We start from the raw sequence: 9,899 nt of genomic DNA, 5'->3' as shown, positions 1-9,899 counted from the left end.
AATTATTCTCAAGGCAATTTCACATAAAACACATTTTTTTTTTCTTGAGGTCTAGCTGATGGTCGTTATTAACAGTTTGCTTGTGAGGGAAATTTTCTAATCTGATGTCTGTGTCAGATAGATGCACCCTTGAGGGTTGCCACCTGGCTCATGTATTTTTAATAATTTCAAGATTACGTTAGTGTAGTTCAAATCTACAGTGGTCTCCGTTTTATTTAGTCCACAGCGAAAGTGAGTCACGGTAAAATCAGAGATGCAGTCACTAAATAGATTTCTGGGCAGGGTATGTACTTCAGTGGCAGAGAACCTGAGTAGATTCACCTTATCCCCAGCTCTGTAAAGAATGCTACATCTCAGACACAAGTGTAATTAGTAATCAGCATGAATGACAAAAGGTTTGCTTCTAAGAGTAAACAAATAAAGAAGGATGAGGGACTAAATGACTAAAATTTATTATACAAATATACGAAACTGTCAAACAATAAAAAATGAAAGGCTTTGGGAATTTCAATTCAAGAGATTAAATATTTAATATTTTTAAGAAATAAACATTAAGAGGCTCTAAGTAATATTCTGTGTTCTTCCAAAGGAACCATGTGAAAGAACACTGAACGCCCCCTCCACCGCCCCACCCAGGGAGCGTGCCAAACATCTTTTGCTGTTACAGTAATCCTAGGACATCCCAAATGGCTTGGAGAATCGATGCTGCTAAAGAGGTTAGTTCCCATACTGTGGAGAGCACAGAAGCTCCCCCACCCCTCCCCCCAGTTCCAAAGTCTTCATTGTTTTAGAAGAGATGATCCCTAGTCAGTGGGATGAAGAGCTGTGTCCAGGAACCCCATCAGCAGTGCTGAAAAGGACTCTGGTTTCTCCACGTCTACTCATATACCCAGTTGTGGGCGCAAGACTTGTAGTCGATCAGTTCTTCGGGCTTAAACCATAAACCAATCTCCTTCTCGGCACTCTCCGCTGAATCGCTGCCAGGAACGATGTTCCTGCCAACTTGAATGCAGAAATCCCCACTAATGGCGCCTGGTTTAGACTCAGCTGGATTGGTCTCCCCCATCATCACTCGGCCTGTTTTCACTACATTGAGCCCCTCCCAGACCATGGCCACCACAGGCCCTGAGTTCATGTACTTCACCAGCCCCAGGAAGAAAGGACAGTCTTTCAGTTCAAAGTAGTGCTGCTTCCGGTGATCCTCAGAAGCCGGAAGGAACTTCATGGCCACCTAGCAGAACCCCTTCTGCTCAAATCACTTGATGAACTCGCCCACCAGGCCACACTGTGCTCACTGCATGCCATCTGGCTTGATAGCAATGACGGTCGGTACACTCAAGGCTGGCCATGGTCTGAAAGCCGGTGGGTCGGCCGGTGTCTGCGATGAGCGATGGAAGCCACGCGGAAGCTCTTTTAAATGATGGGTTTTTTTCCGTTTGTTTTCCCAGTAGACCTACCAATTCTTATTTACATTTTAAGTTTATTTCCCGTGCTACCTTTCCTTAACTATGGTCATTCGCAGCGATAAGTTGTGTCAGTTCAATCTGAAATTGGAAAATCACCTGGCAATCTACTGAATAATCTGTCTTCTCTGAGGTTGAGCCCCATGGTAGATTTCCCCCAACCAGTCAGCCCTAAAATATGCACATAAAAGCAACGGACTCGGCAGATATATGTGGGATATACATACATACGTGTGTGTGTATGCATCTGTAGTGTGTGTGTGTGTGTGTGTGTGTGTGTGTGTGTGCATGCGCGTGCACGTGCGCGCCTATATGGGGGTACCCATGGAGACCAGAGGAAGTGTAAGATCCTGTTGAACTGGAGTTACAATAGTTGTGAGTCTTGGGACAAGAATGCTTAGAATCAAGCTCAAGCAAGTGCCCTTAAGCACAGAACCATCTCTCCAGCCACTTGCACAATAATTCTAGCTGTTTCTACTTTGACTGGCTCTGTAAATCCCATTACTGTCTTCTAAGAAATATCACAAACATTTTAAAAAATATCTGTCATATCAGTATGCAAAAATAAAAGTCATAGATTATTAATTGCTAACACACTGGTTGCCAGTAAGTTTCAGTCCATTCCCCCAAGAATGTTCATATATTTTTCTGCCTCTGTAGATTATTTTGACATACCCATTTCTCAGGTCCTGTAAAGTCTGCTTTTTCATATGTGACTTTCCTTCCTGTGAGAATATTCAGCTCTCTCCACGCTGCTTAAAAGTGGGCGGAGGAAGCATGATGTCAGCGATGCACTAGATATGATGGAAGAGGAGAGGCACACTCTATACATCCTTCCGTTTACAGCCTGGAACATTCCATACTCACAGTACAGGATCTCCTTGATGATCTTTTTTTAAACAATGTGAGTTGGATTCAAAAGAAATGATAAACAAAAGTGATACAGGAGACACCATCACTATATATGAGTAATTAAGTCACAAAACATCACACGGCGTATTTTCCTGATGTTATCACCGAGCTGTGAGTTTTCATCTCGTGCAATTTAAGTAGAATTATTCACCTGCACAATACCCAAGTTCATGTTCATTTCTGGTGGAGTCAATGCTGAAATACATGACCTACTGCATATAATAGTTCATGTCTTGGACAGTCATGCCGTTGATACCTTAAATTTTGAAGTAGTAAATATTAGATGTCGAGAATTCATTTCTAAGCTTTTTTGAGCAAAAAGCATGAATGAAAGCCTTCATTTTATACTTAGTTTATATCCATACATTGTTGTGTCTCTGTGTCTCAATCAAAGAACCACCTTTAGCATCTAGTTTGCGAATAGAGGCTCACAACTCCTAAAAGTGCTGAGATCGGGGCAATGCTGGATGCTCCGCCCTAAATGGGGTATGAATATCACCCACTCGGAGGCCAGAGGAGTAGCTCAGATGATGAAGTAGGAGACTGCAAAAGTCAGAAGATGAGAAAGAAAGGCGTAACACTCTAACATGCCGTCATCTGGTATAGCATGACCACTGCAACCAGAATCAGGGAACACAAAGCTGTGTGATCACTGAGCCCTCACACACACAAATACACATACATACACACACATACACACACACACATGCACACACACAACGTCTAAGGATGAGGAGAAATAGCATGGGAGGAAAGGGGCCAGCAGGAGTGGAAGGTGGTTGAGAGAAGAAATTGTGGATGAGAATAGGATCGCAGTGCAGAAAACAAGCAAGAATCTGCTAATTTTCCTTTAAAAAAGAGTAAGAATAATCCATAAAGAATGTAGAATTAGAATTGCACAGTTTTCTGTTATAGATGAAGACATGGAGGTGCTTAATGTCAAGACAAATACAGAACTGAAGTACATGGTTGTTAGAGCTAACACTGACTCACGTACGGAAAGACAGAATGTTCTGGGTCACTGTGTTATTGTGCCTCTAACTCATCCCAGAGGAGCAGGCGGTAGATTTGTAAAAGAGAACAAGGAATGCTAGGATGCTCGACATGGCGACACCATCAGGTTGATCTTCATCCCTCCCTTCACTGGTGTACAAACCATAATTAATGAACTGAAAGATTCCGCTTGATTCTGTACTGGCCTTAAGATCTGGCCTCAGTCAAGGCCAACTCACTAGACCAGAAGGCAACTTGACAAAAACTAATTTCAACAGGACTCTGCCAAAGCAAGTGTCGGTGCAAAGTTGATTAACAAGATTTGAGCAAAATCTCAGTAGATTTTCAATTCTAACACACTGGCATTTAAAGGGAGGACTTGAGAGCGTAAAGACTAGGTGATAATTGCATCACAGTGTAATGAGCAAATGCTTGACTAGGAACCCACCCAGTGTTTGAACATAGCTAAGTGTTCCTACCATGTATTTCAAGTCCAGCGTTTGGATCAATGTGTGTAGAAGAATGTTAAGCTGACAATGATCGCTGGACTATGTCTTTTATATGTGCAGGGGAAGAGAGCAATTACAAAGCATATGTAGTAAGTAGTTCTACACCATCTCTACTAAAATGGGCATGATTGAAATGGTGTTTACAGGCATAAAGAAACCGAAGACTGAACATTTCCCTGACTTTGTGGTCCAATAGGTATATCTACGGCCTTGTCCTTGGAATGATTCAAGGAGACTTGAAGGAAAAATAAAGCCATTGAAAATTCTTTGCCATGAATGTAAGATTTAATGTCGAATATCTTTTTAAAACAAGTAAAATTTCTATAAAATTTCATTTTTTCCTTTGCAGATTGATGTCAAAACTGTCCTAAAAGACATGATTCACAAAAGATTGTTCTTGAACCTCCGTAGTTCATGTGGAGATGAGCTGACATGAGCAATCATCACAGATAGAATTACAGACCTTGATCCACTTTCCTTAGCAGAAACATTAATGGTTGCAATAAGAAAGTGTTCAATGAAATGAAAATATAACCCCAGAATAACAGTTATACCTCTCAAGAAAAATGAATGTAATACAAATATAACCTTGAAATAACTTTCACATTACTCAAGCTAAAGTAACTCATATTTATTAAAACATGCAATTTACCTACAGCTCCCATAATCACAGCAATTCTCACATTAGCATAGGGCACATGCTCCTTACGTTGTAGCCTGACAGCTCATTAAACCAACATTTTTCTCATTGTTGCTGTTTCCATCTTGAATGTAGCATTTAAAAATCCTAAAAGAACATGAGGGAATAAATTGAGGTTGATTCTTTCAGGGGGAAAAATCTTCATTTTCAGCTCACATATCTCTTCTAAAGTAGATTCAAAATATTGGCATTTATAGCATTTCAAGATTCATATCAAACCCATGGAAAAGATAATTCACTATGATGCCCGTGGAAAAGGACTCCTGAATCTATTCACCCAGCTCTTCGCTTCAAATTTTAAGGTTCACATTTTCAACCTTCTATTAGACATCTGCTTCAATCCCCAATGTTATGTTTTTATTACAGTATCGGGGAGCACTTTTAACCAGAGCAATCTTCTGGTTTTCATTTTCCCTATCTCACTATCCTGTGTGCACCAAATCACCAACTCACTTCCATTGCATTATTCATTGCATTTCTTCTGTAATTTCTGGGATCTTAATTTAACTACCTTATCAAAAATCAAATCAAGATACTAAATCCAATTACAAGCCCTACCCTAGGCTTTATAGGTACAAAAAACATGCAGAAGATATAAGGAACACAAAAGCCTGTGGGCTTACTCAGCACTTCAGTTTAAAAACCCCATGCCAATGTCGACTCATAAAGCAGTGTGTGTCAGCTGTTATAATGTCCATGCACATGGAAAGCTTCAAGGGCAGCAGCAGAAGCAGACACTCGTGATTCTAAAGTTACTGCCCTTTTACTGTTCTCCTTTATAAATACCCATAAAAATGGTTTCAATAGCAAAACACTTACCCTTGATGGAAGATCTGGAGAAACTCTTTAAAACGTGCAAATTACGGAAATGTATCCCACAGCCAACCTCAGCTCTGAACAAAGGTATTAAAAGACAATGTTAAACTGAAAACTGTGGGGCTGGAGAGATGGCTCAGGGGTTAAGAGCACTGACTGCTCTTCCAGAGGTCCTGAATTCGATTCCCAGCAACCACGTGGTGGCTCACAACTGTTTATAACTCCAGTTCTAAGGGGTGACACCCTTGCTCGGATACATGTAGACGAAGCATGCATATAAAATAAACATAAATTAATTTTCAACAATCCAAAGACCTTTAAAAGGGGGTCCTCTTTCTTAGGCTCACAGATGAGAAGTGCTATTTGTGACACACTGAATTCAGATCCTATGAGGTGCAACCATTCTCTGATTTAAAAAATACAAACAAAAACCAATGTTGCATGGAGAAATAGCTGCTTCCAAGATTAGGACAGTAGGTGTGAAAGATGAACCTTGAACACCTAGTAATATTGGAGAACGAAGAAGTTCCTAGAAAAAAAAAATAGCATTGAAGCGGGTCAGTGATAAAGGAAAAAAACCTCAGACTCACTGATGTAAGAGATGGTACCAATGTGTAGATCTGAGAGACAAGGTCAAGGACACACACTTATCCAAGTATACATTTGCCATGAGATTATAAATGTCTGTGATCACAGCACTCCATTAGTTTTAGCAACTACCCCAAGTGTTAGATCATCACCAGATTGAAGCCATTCTGGAGATCAAGGAGTTAGAAGGTTCATTCTTATCCTGATTCGTCAAAACTCTCAACTTGTCATGACAGCAGAGACTAAGTGGGTTTCCTGAGTGTTCCCACTGACGCTTTGGGCTATAGCGAAAGGAAATGTGTGTACAAAAGCCCCAGGAATAGCTCTATGAGAATCTAGGTAGAGTTGCGAAGGTAGAAAACATACATCGCCCATCCCTCACCCTTTAATGCTGCCCTTCCTAGTGCTTTGTATCCACACGTGTTCTAACCTGAAGAGCAACTGTGTTCTCATTTGATTAATCCACTAAGCAAGTATCAGCATGTATTCATACATTCTGCCTTGAACAAAAAAGAGATCCTATAGTAATACAAATAATCACATTATATTTCTAAATTTCATGAGCATAATTATCTCTGCTTGCTAACTATTTTGGCTCATAGAATTCCCTTGTAATTCTTGCATCATCTGACAAGAGTATGATGTTTTAGACTCCCAAATATAGGGCTCAATGCGCATGTGTAAAGTAGACTCTAAGCCAAGGGAAAACTTCCAAACAACAAAGAAACATGACAAGACACCATTATCCTTAACTCTTTTGTTCACTTGGAGGCTGAAAGATGCAATTGTTCAAATTTAGCTTCATAATTGCTTGAGCAATGGGGGTAGCGAAGTAAGGGACTTACTGGTCACATGCTTTCCCCATGGGAATGGACCCTGACCTGGCAAACTCTCAGCCTGACCGTCAATGGTTAAAGCTTTATTGAAATTAGTCCAATTGTTCACACATTATCTATAGGGCCTCCCTATACCAGTGCAGGATGGAATAGTTACAAGAGAGATGGTATAGCCCCAATAGGGCATTAATATGGGATTGATATCATGGGATATCAATCAGGAAAGTCCGTTGTTGTAAAAATATAAAAATAAAAAATATATTGTTGTCTTTTACCCCACTAGGTCGACACTGCGGTGCCCCCAAGATGTCTGCTAGATATCTTGGTGGAAACACATCCCAACTCCGCAGCGGCCCAGTGTCTCTTGCCGCCACACACTTTCTTACACTCAAACCGTCACATAAAATAACACACAACACAATGACCTTTGACCCAATTGGTAAGCTATAATTGCCCACTTAAACATACAAAGCCCGGTACCATCCATCCCTTGAGAACATTAATAACAACCTGTAAATACACAGAGCAGAAGCTTAACGTCACCTGCCATCTTGTCCTGCCACGGCTTCTTTCTCTCCCTCTCTCCTGTCTCTACCTTTCTGTCCTAGTCTCCTCCTCTTCCTTCAAACTTCTCTCCCGCCCATCCTTCCTTCTCATCCAATGACAGGCCTCCTTCTATCTTGTGCCTGTCTCACCTGTGACATCATCCTACAAAAGTCTTTATTGAAAAAGTTGCCCCCGTGCTAGAGAGATGGCTCAGGGCTTAAGAGCACATGCCGATTTTGCATGACTGAACTTGAGTCCCCAACAAATACTTTGGGTAGAGAACAACTGTAACTCCAGCCGCAGGGAATCCAACACCGTCTTGCCTCTGCAGACGCCTGCTCTCACAAACTTATTAAAAATAGTTGTTTTCCCTTTTTCATTTTTAAAGAAAGTTTACCAACCTCTGAGGTAAAAAGCCAGATTCGTGGATGACCTAGAAGATTCAGTGTACTCTTCGTGTTTGTTTTCCTGAGTTCCCAATGCCTTACGATAGTATAAAAGAATATCCAAGCATGTTGCAGGTAAGCTGTAGTAAATCAAGTCAAAGCCTCCTTCCTGTAACGTTAAGTCAGGGAGTTAAAGAGCAAGCAAGCTTCACCGTAGTAGCTGGCAGGAGCCAGCAAATAGTGGATCATGGGTTCGTTTGTATTTATAAAATACACATTCTTCCATTGGGATTCTTTGGTGCCAACCTCAGGGGAGGTTGTTTCTGTTTCTTTACATGCCCGTGACTTTGTTTCAACATTCAGAATACATTTCTCATCTACTTATGAAAGAGAAAGATACTTAATAATAGTTTTTTTTTAATATTCAAGAGATCTAGAAAATCAGAGTAGCTTTTTAGTGGGAATCAAATTCTCAGTTGGCCACAGGTGTGGAACCAGTTCTTTTTTCAAACCCCTGATGCTACATCTAATTAGCATAAGCAGGGTACACCCTGTCAGGCACTAATGGTATTTACAGTACTAGACTCTGTTATAAAATATGAATGGACACCATGTGTATTCATCAGGGCTGGCTCTCGTGTTATTTATTCACTCAACAAACATTCACAGAGCACCTACTCCAAACGAGCTCCATGATTTGAAATTTACATTCCATAAAAAGGCATCTCCCTGTACAAGCCAAGCTTTCTGAGGTTTTTTTTCCCCCCTGGTGTGTATCTCTTGCAGGCAAGAAGTTGTTTTGCTTTGTAGCTCACTAACTTGAAAATTGGAAATTGTCAAGTGCATATAAGATTGACAATCTGCAGGCTCTTCTATTCTGTTGATGCTGTGAAAAGGCAAAAAAAATAATCTTACTTATATTCTATGCATTTTTAAATAAGCTTAGGAGCAGAGCTAGTACAGATGGCCGATACTCGACCTAGGGACATTCTAGTTTCGAGAGAGGCAATCCAAAGGAAAAGAAGGCTCCGAGTAAAAGGCAGAGAAAATGTCAGGAAGAGGTGCAAATATTAACCAAGATAGTTGCAAAGGGGAAGGCATTGCCTCACCTTACCCAGCATCACACAGAGAACTCCACAAGGTTTCCAAGCAAAGAGGAAGAAATGACGTCAGTGAGTGAAGACTTCTGCGGGCCAAGTCGTCACTAATTTTTCAACGACCATTAGGAAGATCATCACTAGTGGCCTCCACAGTGAATTCACCTCCCCGTCTCCATTCTCCGCCGTCTTGGTTAATCAATTTTGGAGTAGGCTGGCCTCAGTTACCTGCTAGGGCGAGAAGTACACACTTGAAGACAGATAGGCTTTCTGCAATGCAGATGCGAACCTCAAAGTGTTACTCCCCAAACAGTGCGTCCGCACTCCAAACACTTCTAAAGGAAATATTCACATTTCATTTCTAAAAACTCTGATGCAAATCCCTATGCTGTGAAAGAAAGCAAAAGCCACTGGGATACGCTGTGTTAGGGCTGTCAAATGCATTCTGCTTTGCCAGGAAAAGGAGCTAGAAAGGGTTTATGAAAGAGCTGGCCTGGCATGAATCTCCAGGACAATCCAGGGAGAGATGAAGGAAATTCAGGCATCTAAGAGAAAGCTCGAAAGTGGACGAGAGTCGGCCATGCCAGGGAAATGATGCAGGCTGATTATTTGCCCAGAAAAGGGAAAAAAGCTCCACTCTATCGCATTTTTTCCTTATAGCTGTAACTCATACTTAGTTTTCTATTCAGAGTCCATCCTTGCTCTGTAGAACCAAATATTTTAGTTTAAATATATTTAACTAAGTAGGTTTAAGTTAAATAGATAAATTTAATATAAAATTAGTTACTATGTAATTCCCCCAAAGGCATACCGATAATTGTAACTGAAACCACAAAGTTCCTTGGCACTAGTTCTGTATTAAAAAAGAGAGCTTATTTCTTCTAGGTTATTTATTTATTTATTTATTTATTTATTTATTTATGTCAAAGTGCTTTGAGGTATTTCAGGTGTTTGCAAGGATTTTTTTTTCAAGCAAAGATGCCTTTCTTTGTTTTTTTTTGTTTTGTTTTGTTTTGTTTTGGAGTGAACAAATCTTTATTAATGCACACACTG

The 9,899-nt window shown here is 40.5% G+C and overlaps 1 protein-coding gene across 1 annotated transcript; it reads right to left on the bottom strand.

Annotated features, from left to right (window-relative positions):
• Positions 1-510: 510 nt before the first annotated feature.
• On the bottom strand, positions 511-1,767 carry LOC120096897 (nucleoside diphosphate kinase B-like). Its single transcript, XM_039093706.2, has one exon. The coding sequence runs from the start codon at positions 1,223-1,225 to the stop codon at positions 878-880; it is 348 nt and encodes a 115-aa protein (XP_038949634.1). The 5' UTR covers positions 1,226-1,767; the 3' UTR covers positions 511-877.
• Positions 1,768-9,899: the final 8,132 nt, after the last annotated feature.

Source organism: Rattus norvegicus, chromosome 15 (assembly GCF_036323735.1).
Source record: "Rattus norvegicus strain BN/NHsdMcwi chromosome 15, GRCr8, whole genome shotgun sequence".
Classification (NCBI taxonomy): domain Eukaryota; kingdom Metazoa; phylum Chordata; class Mammalia; order Rodentia; family Muridae; genus Rattus; species Rattus norvegicus.
This window is presented reverse-complemented; position numbering and strand designations above follow the sequence as displayed.